Source organism: Artibeus jamaicensis, unplaced genomic scaffold (genome assembly GCF_021234435.1).
Source record: "Artibeus jamaicensis isolate MK-2021 breed Jamaican fruit bat unplaced genomic scaffold, CSHL_Jam_final contig_851, whole genome shotgun sequence".
Lineage (NCBI taxonomy): Eukaryota > Metazoa > Chordata > Mammalia > Chiroptera > Phyllostomidae > Artibeus > Artibeus jamaicensis.
This window is the reverse complement of record NW_026521986.1, coordinates 5,763,388-5,783,209: the sequence shown is the minus strand read 5'-3', so window position 1 is coordinate 5,783,209 and position 19,822 is coordinate 5,763,388. Positions and strand designations below refer to the sequence as shown.

At 37.7% G+C, this 19,822-nt stretch overlaps 1 protein-coding gene across 6 annotated transcripts in view; it reads right to left on the bottom strand.

The window, feature by feature from the left end:
- Positions 1 to 19,822, bottom strand: part of SYNE2 (spectrin repeat containing nuclear envelope protein 2) — a 287,326-nt gene that overhangs the window by 141,221 nt on the left and 126,283 nt on the right. For all 6 annotated transcript variants that reach the window (XM_053673375.1, XM_053673368.1, XM_053673369.1 and 3 more), the window contains exons 36-45: positions 19,020 to 19,220; positions 18,528 to 18,699; positions 17,875 to 17,987; positions 16,585 to 16,787; positions 16,011 to 16,130; positions 15,620 to 15,908; positions 14,271 to 14,422; positions 13,032 to 13,341; positions 11,694 to 11,858; positions 8,981 to 9,322 (exon numbers count right to left, since the gene is read on the bottom strand). In XM_053673375.1, coding sequence (XP_053529350.1) covers positions 8,981 to 9,322; positions 11,694 to 11,858; positions 13,032 to 13,341; positions 14,271 to 14,422; positions 15,620 to 15,908; positions 16,011 to 16,130; positions 16,585 to 16,787; positions 17,875 to 17,987; positions 18,528 to 18,699; positions 19,020 to 19,220 — 2,067 coding nt within the window. The remainder of the gene's footprint in view (positions 1 to 8,980; positions 9,323 to 11,693; positions 11,859 to 13,031; positions 13,342 to 14,270; positions 14,423 to 15,619; positions 15,909 to 16,010; positions 16,131 to 16,584; positions 16,788 to 17,874; positions 17,988 to 18,527; positions 18,700 to 19,019; positions 19,221 to 19,822) is intronic.

Here is a 19,822-nt window from a genome sequence, read left to right as displayed (position 1 = left end):
TGTAGTTGAGTGTTCCCACTTGTGTTATGAATTGACTGATTTATACTAATGCATAGTTATCAGGTGTTTTTTTTTAACTCCACTGTAGGAATTCCTTTGGCCTGATTGGCAAAAGTGACATCTTTGTATAAATTGTGCTTGCTTCTTCCAAGTACTCCAAGGACAAAGGGAGGGAAGGAGATAGACAGATAGATAGATAGATAGATACATACATACATACATACATACATACAAACAAACATAGACAGACTGATTTTCATGCTCCACAATGCTAGTATAGATTTGGACTCTAAACCTATTTGAGATATAAATTTAGTGTAGATTTCTCAGGGGAGACCTTTTCTTCCTACCTGCAGTCAGAACAAGCTAATCTTAGTTCTTTCCCTGGTCAGAGACTTTCTAGTCCACCTCGCTCCCAGGTAAAGGACTTCAAGATGTCCACTGGAGGACCCGTCCCAGTGCAATGCTCTCACTGGCCCCTATGTCCTCCAAGTCCTGAGCCACCTGATTCTTTCCTTTCCCAATTAGAATTTCTCTTTTAAAAAACTGATCAGCATAAACTTAAGACAAAATAGAACTTTTATATAGCATAATAAGTGTACATATTGATTCTCAGCATAAATGGAATTTTCAAAGTTAATAATAAATGCAAAGTGGAAAATTACCATTCTATCAAAGGCCTGGTTGAGTTATATTGCTAACTATGTTTACTTTAAAAAAAAATGTTTACTTTTTTCAATCACATATCTCCCCTTAGAGTTTGGTCTGTCTGGAAAAGGAGATGAGAGAAAGAATATCATCAACTCCCATTAAGGACAGCCATGATATTTTCATCTTTATGTCCCTTAATTTACAAAGGAAACATTTTACTTTAACATTAATTTTTTTATTTTATTGAATATGCTATTACAGTTGTCCCATTTTTTTCTCCCCTTTATTCCCCTCCACCCTGCAATCCCCTCCCACCAACCAGTATTTCCCTCCCTTAGTTCATGTCCATGGGTCATATATATAATTTCCTTGGCTTCTCCATTTACCATACTATTCTTAACCTCCCCTTGTCTATTTTGTACCTACCACTTATGTTTCTTACTCCCTGTACATTTTCCCCCATTCCCCCCTCCTCCTCTCCCCGCTGATAACCCTCCATATGATCTCCATTTCTGTGATTCTGTTCCTGTTCTATGTTTGCTTAGTTTGCTTTTGTTTTTTTTTAGGTTTAGTTGTTGATAGTTGTGAGTTTGTGGTCATTTTACTGTTAATATTTTTTATTATCTTCTTCTTCTTAGATAAGTCCCTTTAACATTTTATATAAGGACTTGGTGAGATAAACTCCTTTAACTTGACCTTATCTGGGAAGTACTTTATCTGCTCTTCCAATCTAAATGAAAGCTTTGCTGGATACAGTAACCTTGGATGTAGGTCCTTGCCATTCATAATTTTGAATACTTCTTTCCAGCCCCTTCTTGTCTGTAAGGTTTATTTTGAGAAATCAGCTGACAGTCTTATGGGAACTCCTTTGTAGGTGACTATCTCCTTTTCTCTTGCTGCCCTTAAGAGTCTCTCTTTATCTTTAATTTTGGGTAACTTAATGGTGATGTGTCTTGCTGTGTTCCTCTTTGAGTCCAATTTCTTTGGAACTCTCTGGGCTTCCTGGAAGTTTATTTTCTTCACCAGATTGGGGGAGTTTTCCTTCATTATTTGTTTAAATAAGTTTTCAATTTCTTGCCCTTCTTCTTCTCCTTCTGGCACCCCTATGATTCAGATATTGGAACTTCTAAAGTCGTCCCAGAGCTTCCTAAGCCTCTCTTTATTATTTTTTTTTAATTCTCATTTCTTCATTCTGTTCTGGCTAAATGTTTATTTCTTTCTTCTGCTCCAAATCATTGGTTTGAGTCCTGGTTTCCTTCCTGTCACTGTTGGTTCACTGTATATTTTTATCTCACTTTGCATAACCTTCACTTCTTCCTCTATTTTTCGACCCTACTCAACCATTTCTGTGAGTATTCTAATTACTAGTGTTTTGAACTCTGCATCTGATAGGCTGGCTATGTCTTCATCGCTTGGTGTTATTTTTTTCTAGAGCTTTGATCTGTTCTTTCATTTGGGCCATACTTTTTTGACTCTGCCTGCCTGTTACATAGTAATAGGCAGAGCCTTATATATTTGCCAGGATGAGGCAACCCTCTTTGCTGCACTGTGGTGCTGTCTGTGGGGGTGGGTTCCAAAAGGGAACAATGCCACTTGCTCAGCTCTCTACTGGCTTTCAGTCACTTCCCCCACTTCTCACAAGCAAATTGGGCCCTTCTGGTGCTGACTCCTGGGGGGTGTGGGTTTGTGTATGTTCTAGAACCCAGTGGGTCTCTCCAATGGACCCTCTTATAAGGCTGAGAGTTTCTATAGATTTTTATAGCCAGAGATTTTGAGGCTTTATTTCCCTGCACTGGAACCCTGGGTTGCTCAGTCTGTTTTGCACCCTAGTTGTTCCTCCCGATTTATCCATAAGCAAATGTGGACCGCCTGGTCCTCCAGCCACTACCTTGCTGTGTGTCCTCTCCACTCTGGCTGCCTGTCTCCACCCCTCCTACTGGTCTGAATGAACATTTCTTCCTTAACTCCTTGGTTGTCAGACTTCCATACAGTTCAATTTTCTGGCAGTTGTGGTTGTTTTTTGTTTTTAAATTTGTTGTTTTCCTCCTTTTGACCATGCAAGGAGGCAAAGTATATCTACTGATGCCTCCATATTGGCCAGGAGTTGAAAGAATACCATCTATATATCTTTAACATTTAAAACACTGAGTTTTAAACAACTGAGCATCATCTCTGACTTAGCAAATGTATCAGCACAGCCAAAAGATGTAAGTCCATAACAACTTCACTTTCTCTTTTCATTCAGGGCAATGGTCCCTTGGCTAAAATAATTCCATGTCAGTGGTAAGCCCAAATCTATCACCTGCAACCTGCCAACCAACGGGGGGACAATGTCATGCACACTCTACAGGATACATTTCTTCTTTCTCTAAAGCCTTTCAATGTGAAGTAGTGAAAAACAATTGTAGGTATGAGCATATATTATTGCCATTAGAGACAAAACTGAGGCTGCCTCTTTATCTTAGCATAACATCTAAAATGTTGATGTGCCCTGTAAGGCATTCATGACTCCGCCAGCCCTGCCTACCTCTCAGTACTCATGCAGCCCTCCACCCTCCATTCAGTGGCCTTATTTCAGTGTCTGACTGCTCACGCTCTCTCCTACCAGAAGGAAAAATTCTACTTTTTCTGTCAAGAATGCCCCAACACCCAGCCCTGATCTCTGTTAACTCTGATGGCAGTTCAAATGTTATTTCCTTAGAGAAGGTTTCTCTCATTACAGCTCAGGTCAGTCTCCTTTATTACAAACAATCATGGAAATGTGCTCCTCCCTTTAGCTCCTGTAATTAGTCTCTCATTAGTTAATTAGTTGATGATAGTGTGTCTTCTCATCTAGACTAGAAGCTCTATGAGAATAGAGACCATGCCTATGATCACTCACCATGGAACTCGCACTGACTTCCATAAATTTTTACTTAATGGATGTATAGATGAATTCATATTAATGAAAAAATAAGGGAACTTCATTTAGTTTTCAACTGTCAAGATTAACAATGTGTGGGTTATAGAAGAGTAAAGAGAAATTGAGGGTCTGTCAGTCTCTCTGCTGTTGACCAGACGTCTGCTGGGAATGCTAGGAACAGGGTTTGGTTGGGTTTGATGAGCATAGAGAGGTTACAAACACCCACAGAAAAATCAATAAAGGGTCCACGGAGGTCAGATAGCATACGAGCATATTAAACCACAATGAACAAGCTACATAACACGACCGATTAAATGGTGAGTAAGCCACCTTGTATCCGACTGGTAGAGGGCCCCTGACCTCTAGTTTTAGTTTTGCTACAATGAGAACTTGGCCAATTAATGTCGCTGACTCTATTCCCTCACCTGAAACACAAGCATTAGACTAGAAGTTTTCTAAGGTATCTCAGCCTAAGATTTCAGGACTTTAGAGAATGTTTGCAAATGCATGTTACTCACAAATGACAATACCATGTACATGATTTAAATCACTTGTCTTGTATAGGAATATATCTTGGATGGTGAAAAACACCTCAGAGTAAGAAGTAAGACTTGCATGCTGCCCGGAAAGAGCAAAGCAGTGCACAGGCTTCAAAGACAGTTGACACATGGACCAACTATGTGTTCCATGGCAAAAAAAAACAACAAAAAAAACTTTTTAGTGTGTTACCAGGAAAAACCACCAGAAACAGACATCATTTACCCCATGAATGAATACTCTTTCTCCAACAGGAGGTTTTCCTTCTCCACTTAATACTAACTTCACTATGTTTCTGACTGCCCACAGGATGCCTCGCATGTCTGCCTGTATCTGTGATCATCTGCCTTCCAGGACTCTCTGTGGGGGCCTTCTTCAACAATGAAATTATAAATACTCAGAAATTTTTGAAAAGAACAAAAAAGGATTCAGACATACTATCACTTATACTTAATGACAAGGAAATTAAGTCACTTCCGACAAAAGGTTTTTTTTAAGCACAGTGAAGTCATGAAGGTTAACATTTAGAAACAACAGGGCAAGAAAGTCCGTACCTGTTAAGAAAAATGTTGCTTTATATGTTTTTTGCAAAATGATAAATTAAGAATCGACTGATTTCCCCGTTTTTTTTTCATCTTTATCATTGTACTTAATGGACACCTAAAATCTTAAGAGATGCATCAGTCCTCCCCTTTTAACATACAATTTTTTTCTTCACTTAATCTATGTAAAATTTTTTGAATTTTTTAAATCATCATATGAAGTATCATAAATTATCAATAACTACACAGAAGGGAAAGATGGAAGATAATTCTGCCTTTCCAGACTTATAAAGTCTTACAAACTAATACTTATGAAAATACCCCGTACAATACTGGTTCACAAGAACCTACACCCTTCAGACTGTATGAACTTCCGAGTCTGCCTCTGTCACGGGATTTTTGAAAGTAAAGAAAAAGTCATCCTAAGGTCTAGATCTAAAATACTCCCTACATTTCAACTAAAAGGAAAGTTGTGGCAATAGATTCAAACATACACATCTTATAATGGTGATTTTGAAAAGTGCAATCACACTTTCAACAAAACTCTAAGATCAAATAAACTTTATTAAAGAACATTGAAATTTACTAAAAGTTCTTCTTGAGATGATTTTAAATAATCTCATAGAAGCCCTCCCAGATTCCAAAAAGGCATACGAAACAAACATTAACTAGATATTTAATTAATGTTAGATTTTAAAATGTGACAACTGTAGTAGCATATTCTAGTAGAATGATTAGCACATGAGAGGTCTCAAACATTTTTAATGAATTAAGTGCTTATTTTCTCAATCACAATGTTTTGATTAAATTTACATTTCAGTAATTTTTTTGTGTTTCCTATATATTCATTATACAGAAACTCCTGCTTGAGTAATTTAAATTGTGTTACATGTATCACATTATACTTGTATTACATTTGTTCAGGCATATTTTGATTCCTTTTACTAGTTGTGGTTAAATGTTAAAATTGCTCTTGATCTTAAAAAAATCTTATATAAAATAAGTAAAATATAGGCAGTACTTAGAGCAGAGAAAATAAGAAACACAGATGCAGAAAAAGATTCATGCTCCAAAACAGTAAAAAATAAAATAAAATAAAATGTTTCTAGAGAATTAAAACTACCTTCCTGTAATTCAGACCTGTGAAAATTATTTAAAGACTTTTTACAATAATCTATATGGAACTACAAAAGACGATGAATGGCCACAGCAATCTTGAGAAAGAACAACAGAATTGGATGAATTACACTACCTGATATCAAACTACAAGACTATAAGTAATCAAAGCAGCATGGTATTGCCATAAAAAAAATTATACGGATTAATGGAACAGAATAGAGAGTTTGGAAATAAACCCATACTTTTATGGTCAATTAATATTTGACAAAGGGAGCAAAAACATAATGGGGTAAAGACAGTCTATTTAAGAAATGATGTTGGGAAAACTGGACAGATATGAGCAAAAAAATTAAACTGGACCAACTTCTTACACCATACACAAGAATAAAGGAATTAAAGACTCAACTGTTAGGGCCCTGCCTGGTATAGCTCAGTGGATTGAGCCCCTTTGGGTCACAGGCCAGTTCCCAGTACTTGGGCACATGAGAGGCAACCATACATTGATGTTTCTCTCCCTATCTCCTTCCCTTCCCCTTTAAAGATAAATAATAAAATCTTTTTTAAAAAAGTATTTTTTAAAAAAGACTTGACTGTTAGACATAAAACCATAAAAATCCCAGGGGAAAAAAAACATAGGCAGCAAGATCTTGGACATTTCTTGTAGCAATGTTTTTTTCTGATATATTGCCCTAGGTAAGGGAAACAAAAGAAAAAATAAACAAATGAGACTACATCAAACTAAAAAGTTTTTGCACAGCAAAAGAAACCATCAACAAAACAACCCACTGAATGAAAAAATGTATTCACCAAATGATACAGCTGATAAGGAGTTAATATTCAAAACTTGTAAGAAATTCATAAAACTCAATACCAAAAATCAAAGAATTCAATTAAAAAATGAGCAAAGGACCCAAATAGACACTTCTCCAAAGAGGACATACAAATGGCCAATACAACAGAGAATAAGTAGCATAGACGGTAGGTAGAAAGTAGACAGGGGGGAGGGCAAGAATAGTGTGGGAAATGTAGAATGTTGTGACACATGGACATGAACTAAAGGAGGGGAGTGGGGGGAGAGGAGGTGCAGTGTGGAGTGGAATGAAGGGGGGAAAATGGGACAACTATAATGGCATAATCAATAAAATGTATTTTTTAAAAAAGAAAGAAAATCCCGGGGAAAAAGATAAATAAATAAATAAATAAATAAATAAATAAATCCTCAAAAAAAAAAAAAGGCCAATACACATGAAAACATGCTAAACCTCACTAATCATCAGAGAATTCAAACTGAAACCACAATGAGATATCACTTCACACTTGTCAGAATTGCTATCATCAATAAGCCTACAAACAGCAAGTGTTGGCATTGTAGAGAAAAGAGAATCCTTGTGCACTGTTATGCAGATTGATGCAGCCACTGTGGAAAGCAGTATGGAATTACCTAAAAAAATAAAAACAAAACTGCCTTATGACCCAGTTATTCCACTTCTGGGAATAAATCTGAAGAATCCCGAAACACTAATTTGAAAGAATATATGTACCCCTGTGGTTAACGCAGTATTACCTACAATAGCCAAGATTTGGAAATAGCCCAAGTGTCCACCAGCAGATGAGTTGATCAAGCAGCTATGCTACATTCACACAATGGAATGCTACACAGTTGTATCTTACCCTTTGTGACAGCATGGATGAACCTGGAAAGCATTATGCTAAGTGAAGTAAGTCAGTCAGAGAAAGACAAGCGAGATCAAACTAACAAACAAAACAGAAACAGACTCACAGATAGAGAACAGACTGACAACTTTCAGAGGGGAGAAGGGTTGTGGGGGCTGGGTAAAAACTTGAAGGGATTAAGCAAAAGAAAAACAAAAAACTCATAGACACAGACAATAGCACGGTGATTACCAGAGGGAAAATGGGTGAGGGAAGGTAAGTCCCTCCACCTCCTCTGGGGGAAAAAAAATCATTCTAATGCAGCATCATAAATTATCCTTAAGTTGTCACATAAGATTAAGTAAAAGCTTAATAAAAATTTAAAAAATCATTATTGGATTATGACCTTTAATTAGGTTTTAATATATTCTATTACATTGTGAGGGTTCACAGCCAAAATGGGTCTAAATCTAATTTTAAGGTTATTAAGCAAGTCCCTTTAGAAAGTCATGTACTAGGATAGGAAGTACTCAAGTGTATTTTCTTTTTTATTTAACTGCTGCTGTTTAAATTCTGTTAAGAGAGTTTGACAGATACAACATCAAGAATCTCACTCACGGGGCCCTTCATCCTTTAACACATTGTATTCCCCTAGCAATATCTAACACTGGGATTTGTAAGTCTTTTCTCATGGCCAGAGAGAGGTTCCATTGGCCTTTAACTTCTAGGAAACCCTGTCTGGGTCCTGTAATGCTCCATGTATTTCTGTTCTAGGAAGACAAGAGAAATGCACATTTTCTTCATTCCTGTTGATTCCATATTCCATATAAAAAGCTGATGAGAATTCACACCTGCATAGACTAACCTTTGCTACTGTCCAGCTGGATCCCGATTGTGAGATGCTGCCTAACAGGGAGACTCTTTCAAATATAGTTTACAGATGGCTCTTTGTGCTTTCCTACTTTCATCTCTAACCTATATAAGAAAGTACTTTAAGATCCCCAGGAAAATGTACCCATTTAGTTGTTCAGAATGAAAACAAAACAACAGTCTTCATTCTTCTCCCCAGGAAAAATTAGAAGGCTAAAGGTTGATACTCTCAAACCAAATGATCAGTCAACATTTAAAAATATATTTGCAGTATAGGGTTAACATAAGAAGAAAAAGAAGGAATCTAGCCTTTCCAACAATCTCTGATTTCATTATAAAATCAACCATTAAAAAAAAAAACCCAACAGGGCCCTTGGATTTTTTCCTAAGAAAATGGGTAAAACACATTTTCTTTTCATTTGCCTTTGTGCTCTTGACCCAAGAAATTATATCTGATTACACATCAGAGAGAATAATAAACCTAAATTGATGACTGACATTTTAACACACTGAACTGTAATATTTCACCACCGAAATCTTGGACAGTTTTCCAAGGGCTCTCTTTACAAGTGGGCCACATAAATAGCCAGCACACTGAGGGTTTAATTATGAAATCAGAAGGCCTGATTCACGACCCTCTTTTCAAATCCCAGCACCTCTTCATCCTCAGACTCGATGTCTCAGAGATGCAATCACAGGCACTTACCTTGTTTACTTCTGAGTCTTCCTCCAGCTTTCCCACTGCAGCTGAGTCCTGAGTGGACTCCTGCACGTCAGAGGTGACCTGCTTCTCTCTACCTGGCGGAGTGAACTTTTCCTTCTTTTCTGTGGAGCATTTTGGTTTGAGCATGCTGTTGAGATAATTTCCCATCTCCTGCTTAGCAAATTCAAGTCTGCTTTTCAAATCTTTCTGTTTACACTTAAGTGATTTTATATCATCTTTAATAATCTTCTGTCCCACTGAAGATGTGTTTTGCTTGATGGATTTTGCTAAACCTACAGTCTTCTTTAACGTGCCATCTTGTAAATGGAGTCTATTCTCTAGTTCCTGTGAGTGGAGAAAAGATTGTCATAAGAACTAACTCTGTTCAATTGTCACAAGAGTTAATTGACTTTTGTAAATCACAACGTATTCTGCTTTACTAGTGGGAAGTATAAGAAACTTATCAACTCCTATCACAAAGGAGAAACTTTGGGTAAAATTTAAAGCAAGGTAGCATTCCAGATCAAATTCCCAAGCAGATTTTCTACGTAACTAAAAAATTAGAAGTAACAAATCTTCACAACACAGTTCCTAGAACACTGGAGGCAGTCAATACATATTTGTTTAGTATGTATTTAGTTCAAGTTCCAGCCTTTGACATAATCAAAACACCAAATAAGAAGTGCCTACTATTTGCAAAACACTGAAAAAGTATTTTAAAAATCACTTACAATGTACCCACATGAATCTAATGTTTATATTTATAACTCAGAACAAAGCTTAAATCAATCTACCTAGTGCCACATCTTCAATATAGTGGGGACTCAATCAACACTGCTAAATGTATGCATGAAGAAAGGGAGCTAATTTGAGAATTCTACACTCAAAACTAATTTGAGGTTCTACAGCAGATACTGATGTTACCACTGAATTAGAATAAGCCTTGAAGTCACTAGGTGAACAATGTAGGGGTTCATTAGTCACTATTTCAATGAACCACAGAAAAAAATATTCATCCATCCATCCATCCATCCATTCATTCATTCATTCATTCAACTAACAGCAAGTATTATGATAGGTTCTGAAGTTATATGGGTGAGTAAAATCCATTCCCTTCAAGTTCCTACAGTCCAGTGAGAGGGACACAGAAGTAAACAGACAATTGCAATTGAATGTGAAAAGGTCTATGCTAACAAATACACATGGGTCACTGAAACATTTTCAACTGAAAGAAGTGAGTTCCAGATTTGCATTTTAGACAGATCTGGGAGGTGCACTGGAGCACACACGTGCAGGCAGGGAACCCCCCCCCCCCGTTCAGAAGTCTAACACAGAGATCTGTGAGATGGGGGCCTGTCCAAAAGCAGCAATCATGAGGGCAATGTGGCGGGGTGGGGAGACTAATTGTAAACATATTCCAGAGATGAAAGAGATGACACTTGATGTCTGACCAGACTGGGAATCCAGGAAAGGATATCCAGGTTTCTGATTTAAAAGCCTGGAGAGATGGTGGAGATATTCATGGAGTCAAAGAACCTAGTAGATAAAGCAGGTTCATTGGCAGAGAAGCCCCCCGGAGATGGAGAAAGGAAGGAAAACATGTATTAATTTTTAGACATGCTTAACTACAACTAACTGTGAGACAACCAAGTAGAGATATTTAGTGAAGAGTCAGAAAAAGCACTCACTAGACTAAGATTAGAAGACCTGAGTTGTGGCCCTACTCTGTCAATTAACCTGTGTGACCGTGTACATCCCTCACCTTGCCACAACTGAGTTTATAGGGTATAATTTGAGGGGTCTGAACTTGATGGCTTTTGTGGTTCCTTCTGTGTATAGCAAAAGTCTGCCTTTTAATTTTTCAACAGGATCTTGTGCTTCTCACAATGAGGCTCAAATTTTTACTTCTCTCAGTCCTGTGCATTCAAACAGTGCCTCACACACAGAGAGACCTCAATGTTGGTCACGTTATCACTATTAAATGGGAAGGCAGGCTTGTCCATTCTGGAGAAGTCCGGCATGCTTCCCAGGTCCCCAAAAGAAAGCGATGAGACATTCCCAAGCTCATGTCAGCAGCACTGCCCTGTGACTCACCCCATAGAATCTCTAGTCAAGGAACTGTGAAAGGAGGAGCTGAGAAAAGCTTTACTTTGTTTTCTTCTAGAAGACATTGCTTGGGCCTGTTTATGCTGGCTGTGCCAACAGTAAAAATCCGAGGAAAGTGTTTTGAGGATGTGGGCAAATGGCTGCAGTCCTCACAGTGTGAGAATTTTGAAAGCCCCACCTCTGGGAGAGAGCTCTGATGTAGACCCCACGTCTACCAATTAATAAAAATTACTCAACTCCTGCCCACCCACCATGAAGAATACTAAAGGGAAAGGGTTCCCCCTGGGTCCTGCAGGAGATGCATAGGTGGACGCCCAGTCTCCCCTGGTATCACTGTGCGGTCTCTGAAACAAAGATCTCCAGAAGCTCTAGACAGGTTGTGGGAGGATTACCCCTGAGGCTTCCCAGTGCAGGGACCACTTACAACAGAAATGATAAGTGGATTTGGTCACTAAAGAAGAGCATTCCCATTTTTGTTATGACCAGTCATCACTTTACCTAGTAGTCATCTGAAGAGCACTTGATTTTCAAACCAAAGACATTCATTAGTAAAGTTGTCATTAAAATTGAGTTTTCTAAATGTCTATCACGTGTGGACATTGTTTAATACCTGCAGTTCCTGGAGTTTTCCCTCAACTTCCATTTGATCCATAGGCTTGTCAGAAAAACTAACAAATTCCTTTGAGATGTTGTCCAATTCGTTATTTAGGTCTGCGATGCAAACCTGGTATGCATGGTGTTCTTGAACATGACCTTCCAATTTTTGCACAGAATCCTAAAAATGAAACCATTGACAATGTATAAATTATTTCTTTCTGAATTTTCTCACTCAGATAATAATTAAGTTGTTCATAAATACTTGTTTTATGAGGTTTCACCTTGAAACAGGAATATGGTCATAAATTGTCCAGAGTTCTTTTAGAGTTTACTATTTGAGATACTTCCCCATGAAACCTCCCTCCTCCCCCAAAAGTGACCCTTATCAAAACATTTCTTTCCCCCATATTTCTTTGCATTCACTTCTTTCCTAAAGACAATTTATCTGTCAAGAGGCTTACAAAATGAAATGCCTACAAATTATGTCATCATCACAAACATCCATAATGAAGCAGGTCCCTTAATTATCCTTCTTACTAAAACTAAGTACCTGCACTTGAAAATGAGAATACATGAGATCAACCTAACCCTTGATTCCTTTTATAAGATTCAAACTCCAAAGCTGTGTCTCAGGAAAAAGTAATCCTAACTCAAGAGCAAAATTACCTTCAGGTTCTCTTGCTGGAGTAAGAAAATAAAGTGACCACACCTAATCATAAAAGTAGCAGCTATGAAACCAAACAACTGGACACCAAGAGGATACCTCTTCATCCCCGCACAACTCCTTCTATCTGTATAAGCAGAGTTTCTTTCCCAGGTAATTCCAAGTTGAAACTGGCTTTCAATGTGCACAGAATTGTAAGCAATTATCTTAAGAAAACACACTCCCTTATGACAAGCTGACATTTCACCTCTTAACCCTTTTACTGCAGATCGCATAGAAAAACATGAGAGACACATACGTTTATACAGAATAATGAATGCAAACTATTACAATAGAGGATGGATGGATGGATGGATAGATGTTTGCATAGATACATCATTGAACAGAGGGATGGATGCATGGATGATGCATGAATAACTGAAACAATCACCTTCATAGAGATGCCTAAAAAAATCTTAAGTCTTTCTATTCCTGAAGAGGGGCATGTCAATGAGAGAAAATAACATCCTTATCAAATAATACATGATGGATTCTTGTAGCAAAACTGACTAGTTTTGATTCCTTCATCCTTGAGGATTTAATATTTTTATCTAAAAGTGATACATTAAATTAAAAACAAAAAAGGTTCTCTATACAAATCTTACATAATTATGACCATCATTTAGAATTTTATTCTGACCACTTCACCTGCAGTTGTTGAAGAAGACTTTCATGTAGATGCTTTATTTCCAGCCAAGGCTCCTCACTGAACTTGGGATTTTTAGTGCATTCTAAGAGGTAATTTCCTTGAGATTTTAGCTCTTCTAGCAAGGATGTCAAATCTTGTGCTTTCTGGAGGAATTTCTTATAAATTTTCAGCTGAGCTTTCTTCTCCTGCAATCCATGTTGGAGAGCAAAGCCCACTTCTTGTTTCTTTTTCAGTTCTGTGAGCATTAACCTCAGATCCTCCTTGCTTTGCAAATACTTCTCTCCTTCTAGGAGAAGTTTTTCTTGATGGCTAAATTTAACAAAACATTTAACAAAGGAAATGACAATCAGCAAATGGAATGGCATTTTGCACATTATAATGTAACATACAATAAAAAAGCATTAAAATAATACTAATACACATTATTCCTATAGACTTTTTTGGCATTATAAGATTGTAAACACCACTGAGTTTAGTTCAGAAATTAAGACAATAATTATCTGTAGTATTACTGAAATAGTATTGTTTTTTGTTACATAATTTGACCTAAGAAAAAAATAATTAATAATTTAGATTTCAAACTATTTGTTCTTATTATGTTTAAATATAGTTACATGACACTATGTTTTTCTCTTTCAGGTAAGTAAAACAAATAAGCATTCAGTGTATTGGCCAACTAACTAGTTTATTCTTTTTATAGCTTAAATTTAGCTTTGATCTGATTGTCTGGTAGAAAAATGTAAAATTCACATTTCCATCAAGCATTAAGTGTATCATTTAAAATGTGATCTGAATCAAGTTTTAACTAGAATTATACCCTTGACTTCAGACATTTACCGATGCTTGCACATGTAAGAATCCTAGGATACATATTTAAAAGCATTATTCTACAGGAATAACACGCAGATACTGATGTTGTCTGGGGGAAGGCAGTTTCAGTGCAGAAGTGGATTACCAAAGACAGATTACCAATGGCAGGGGATGTTAATTTGTTACCAAAACCCCACGGGGTGACATACCAGCCAAAGTGAACACTGGCATAGAGCTATGACAGCATGTTTTATATCTAACCCAGAGAACTATTCCTCTTCACTTCAGCCTCTGACATTTTGGGTGTCCCTGACCTACTGACTTCCTCTCCAATAGGCACTGTATCTGAATCTAGGAAGAAGACAAAACACGTGTTGTAGCTTCACTGTGCAATGGAAAACCAAGAGTGGTAAAGGCGTGTCCTGTACCTTAGATATGTGTTGGCTAAATGGAGTGTGCTGACCCACTGGTTCTCGATGTCAGCAACGGTCTCTGACACCAACGGAGCCTTGCTCGTCACAGCCCAACTCCTGATCTTCTGTATTTTAGCATCCCCCTCAGGCTTCAGTAAAGTGATTTCCTGAATTGAATCAAAAAGATTTTATAATCCCATTCATAGTACTTAGAGACAGTACATATGCTGTCTTCTCATTTGTAAATATTATATTAAGATTCTGCCTGCAGGTTAGATTTGAAAATTACCCTTTAATTTTTATATGTGCTCAAAACAAAGACATCTTCTTTGCGTTATAGAAGATTTGTTCTCGAGAAACATCTATCAGGTTGAGCTGGCTGCATTCCAGATGTCCTCTGTATTTTCAACTGCCTTCAAATAAAGTATATGCCAAAAAGCAAAAACAAAAAAGCAAGCCCTGGAAAGTCCACCCTCCTCTCCACTCCATTATTTGCAGATGAAGCCTCAGGCTAACCACCTGAACAGCACATTTTTATACACTCGGGACGAGCCTCAGCTTCCCACAGGACAATGCAGCAGTGTCCCCCCTGCAGCTCTTGTCTCTGCACCATGGCACAATTAATTCCTGCTCCCTGGTCTTCTCCTTCCCTCCTGTGCTCTGAACTATCAAGTTCTTCCCTTCTTAGAAACTACTCCAGATTCACCTGCTCTGGAAAACCTTTCCGAAGATAATCTCAAAATTCCAATTACTTCATGAAGTCTCACCAACCCTTCCAGCTCACTGCTCTTAACCATTTCTTCTAACAATGCTTTGATCAACATGATTTCAATTCTCCAGAGTTTCTTTTAAGCACCTGTGCTTCTGTCTCCTGCATTTTAAACTAGCAATATTTACTGAATTTCCCTTAGACAAAAAGTGGGCTGAAAGGAGGGTGAGATGCCCTTGCCCTCCACAACCTACTCAGTACCCAAGAACCTTGAGGAACCCTACACATCCTCTCTGAAGAGTTCCCCACCCTGGACACTGCTGGTGCCTTTTTATAGCCCGGAAAACTCCCACCTGCCGCAGCTCTGACTTCCTGCCTTTATTTCAATTCTGCTGCACTCCGTGATGGCAGGCGGACGATGACTGGGCATTGCCCTCACAAGGAGAGGATTTACTTTCTCTCTTCCATCTGCATTAAAATAACTTTTAGATCGCTCATAGCCCTTCTCTTTCATAAGGTCAATCATCTGAACGTCTTTAACCGTTCCACAGTGAGACTATTTTCCACTAAGAAACAAATCTTTGCCATTTTCCTCTAAATCATTTCAAATTTAGAGTTCACTCTGACCTCGGAAATTTTATTTCCACAGTTATACCTTTATTTTTTGGATTGTTTCCTCAAGTGGCATTTGGCCTTCGGATGAATTCAAAACCATAAGGGAATCTTTAATCCCTGTTATCCAGTGAATTACATCTTGTGCAAGATCATTAAAGCTCTGGTCCTCAGCAGGAGGTAACTTATCCTCTTCCTCGGTTTCACATATTTGTCTCAATAATGCCTGGTATCTATCAATCGAACGTGTTGCTTCCATTGTTATTTCTTCTTCAGTAAGCCCACATTCCTTCAAAGAGCTGTTCAACTGGGCCATGGATTCAAATTGTTCTCTGTAAATTCCAAATATCACTGTAAGTTTATAGGAGCCACAACATCATGTAAAAAAAAAACCATATTCCCAGCAAATACATTGTGGACAAGATCAGCTATACCTCTTTCTAGCTAGAGCTTGGCAAAATAACTCAGTTTTTTCTCCTGATTCTTCCATTTCTTTCCATTTCTCTTCTTGATTAGTCAGCCACTTACTAAGGTTTCTGTGGTCATCCTGGAGTCTAAAAGAACATTACATATGTTAGAATATAAGATAAGTACAAAGTGTTGCTCCGAAGAGAAGACCAACACAAATCTTCTGAGCCAACCAGGTTTTTTTACTGCATGTTTTCGTTATTCTTTGGAGAAAATTTAACTTGTAATATTAAATATGAATAATAATGGCCTCTATTATTGTGGTTTTCTATAAAGCAGGAGTCACACAAATATATCATACAAAATAGGAAACAAACTAAAAACATTTTTGGCCTCTTCCTCAAATCTTTGCCATGTTAAATAATTTGAAGAATTCTCTAAACCTCCAACTTTCCAGAGCCAAACTCGGGTTTGGAAGTATGTATGTTATTTATGAAATTTGTGTGTATTGTGTATCCCAATGCTAGCTGTACTGAGGCAGAGTACATAGAAAGGTCTCATTAGAAAACATGCTATTTAGAGGTCAACTTCATTTCCTACCTCAGTAGTCGATGCAAACGGTCATCAAGCTCCTTTGCTCGCACCTGGCATACGGACTCCATTTTTTCTAATTCAATTTCTTGACTTTCAATCCAACTGTTAAGCTCCTTAACATGTGCTTTGGGCAGGTGCTTCTTCACATGATTCAGCACTGTTCCCACCTGCTGTATTTGCTTGCCTCTACCTTCAAGAGCCAAGAAATCCTTAAAAAAGACACAAAGTCAATTATGTCCTATTGGCAAGTGTACGTTCTCTGCCATCCCCTTGACATTGTCCAAGCCAGTACACCGACATGCAATCTTCCTGACTTCCTGTACAAAAGAAGACCTATGGTGATAAGACGGACTTCACTGACAAGTGACCAAAAGCTGATTTATATTAGTTCCATAGCGTATGCATGCATCTGACTTTCTGGAAATGGGGTAGGCAAAACAGTGCAGTGCCACCATGGCAAGCAGTAGAAGTTACACCTGGAAAAGCTGCATTCTTCTTTCCCGGCCGTACTCAACTTCTCCTAAATACTTGTTCCTTTATGGTAATCAAAATGTAAAACTACACAGACTATTTTCTATACAAGTTTGTCCAAATCACAATTTTACTTCAATGTTTGTGTTAAAGCATTTGACAATTGCTGGGGCCCATTAATTGAGTGACATTAAATGGATAAAAAAATCAGAACTATAAAAAAAAAATAGACGGAAGGCAGTTCTATCAATGAAGAATAATATCATCAAAGCAGTGAATCAGAGAACATTGAGTGCTATCAATAAGCTTGAAAGAGTGACTTATTATCAAAATTAAAGTACTAGATAATCTATCCTGAAGTGATCGAGAGGTAAGGGTGCAATGTGCATTTTACATGGGCGGGCACTCTGTCATTTATTAGGCCCCCCTCCACTACACTTTGACTAGCAGTGTATTCAAGTTCAACTGCAATTTTTAAAAGAAATATGACTGGAAAGACTTAAAGAATCAAGAGACCTCTTTCAGGAAAGTAAAGGACTATCAAAGACCATATTAGATAAATTTTAAATTTTTATCAAATATGATTTTAACACAATTCAATTCACTAGCAGACACTTAAACAGCATCTTAGATGTATAAACATAACTTGTTTAAAACACCTGCACCATTACTCAATAAGCACAGTTTCAAAATCTTTGGGAAAAGCCAGGTTATTTAAAATATTATCTCTATGCAGGTAAATTAATAAGTCAAATTAATTATCATCCTATCTATTTAAATACAGTTTAGTTTTAATGAATTTTTACTGAAATCTATATGACTTACAGAAAGCTTCTGTAGCTTTTGTTCCATGCCCTTTTTTGTTTCTGATAATTCAAAACACTCTTCAAGGTCTATTTTAATCTTGTCGAACCAGTCATTAAAGTTCTTGCACTGATCTGCAGGAGGAAAATAAATAACTAAATAAATAAAGCTGTATTCATTCTAGGTAGACTCCATACATCTGGTTAAAATGAGAGATTTTGAAACTTGCTTCCCATGCTATGGCTACTAATCATTGTGTGAACTGATAATAAGTCGAAACCCAATTCTGAGGGTCAAATAGAATCTAGAAAGTAATTGCGGTATATTCTCTACACTAAAACCCCTTTCCAAGGACACCCAAAGATGTTAGCAGATGCGTCCCTGGACTCACTCACCACAGTGGCAGGTCAAACATGAGGACAGTGTCGACTTTTTTTAGTAAAATAAAGATTTGGCACTTGAAAGAAACAGATGTTATTTATGACATGCATAGATTAGTGAGAGCTTCCCCCAAAAAGATTTATCTGACTAAATCCTTCCTCAATCGCTCAATCGTTTTCTTTACATATAATCCATGCAACCATCCCTAGGTGAAGCTTAGATTAGCTTTTGTGTTCATGGTACTCATTCATACTTCAAGATTCTCAGAAACACAGAAGAAACATTGTGCTCACCATTCAGTAACTTAGAAAAGTGATCTTGCAGAACACTTTTTTTGGTGTTAAATAAATCACTGACACTTTCATATTGCTTTTTTAGTTCAGAGAGCTCAGGAGTCAGGCAGCCTATCTGATTCTCAAGTAATGTCATGCTGTGCTTCTGCTGCAGAATTTGCTGCTGTATCTCCTAGAAACACAAACAAACAAACAGCCGTTAAGTCTTAAAATACGCTCGACATGCACAATGTGTGTTAGGTCTCCACTGTTTTTGTAAAAACACAGATGATTTTCTTTTGGGTGGAACTGCTTTCTCTTAGCCAGCAAATGTACAGAGACAATGCAATTGAATATCGAATAGTTACTGTCCGAGTCAAAGGAGACTGCTACACATACACAAATTGTCTGAGAGCTTTCCCCAGGCGTTTATTTTTTATTAACTTCAAGAGACCATCAGAAATAAATGTGAAAATAAATCTGAACCATAGAAGAGAAGCAGCGGGGAAGCACCTCGAGTTTCGTAAAGATCTCCAAGCTGTCGGAAGGAGACAAGGCTTTTAAGAGGGACTCGGTCATCCCAATCTGAGTCTTGGCCTGGTCCAGGTCCTCCCGCAGCTCGGCTGCATTTCCGCTGAGTGCAGAGCTGTTGGATTCCCCCGTTAAAAGCATTTTCACACGTTCTATCTTTTCTAGAATAGAGGACTCCATGACCTGAAATCAAGAAACACATGAAGTACAGTTACAGGTTTGATTCAACTCGATTTTAAGACAAACCACATTGCTAGGGAATGAGTTGCGATGACTTCATTTTCATGTGAAATAAATTCTTCTCTACTTATAATTCTTCACTGCTTCACATCACTGATACGACAATTCAAATGTTGCATTTAAAGAAAAAGAGTGACATAAAAAACTAAAGTAGAACTTCTGACTCTTTTCAAGGAGACTAATTTGAAACACTTTCTCAAAGCCGGTTTTATCTAGCATACCAACTAAGGTGTTATTTCATAGCACTCATCTGAAAACATATAAAAGGCTACAGAAAAAATGACAAAGCCAGCATCTGTTGCGTGTTTATTACATGCACGGCATCGTGGTAAGCACGTAATGTACAAAAATACCGGCTGAAGAAGGTTAGGTAGCTTGCCCAAGATCAGAAGGCTGATGGGTGGTAGCACCAGGGCCTCACCCAGAAAGTCTGACTCATATGCAGTTGTGTGAATACTCCTTTTCAGCCACTATGCACTTTGATTTACATAAAACTGTACCAAACCTCTTCGCACAACAGAAATTCACACTTGAAGCAATCTCCC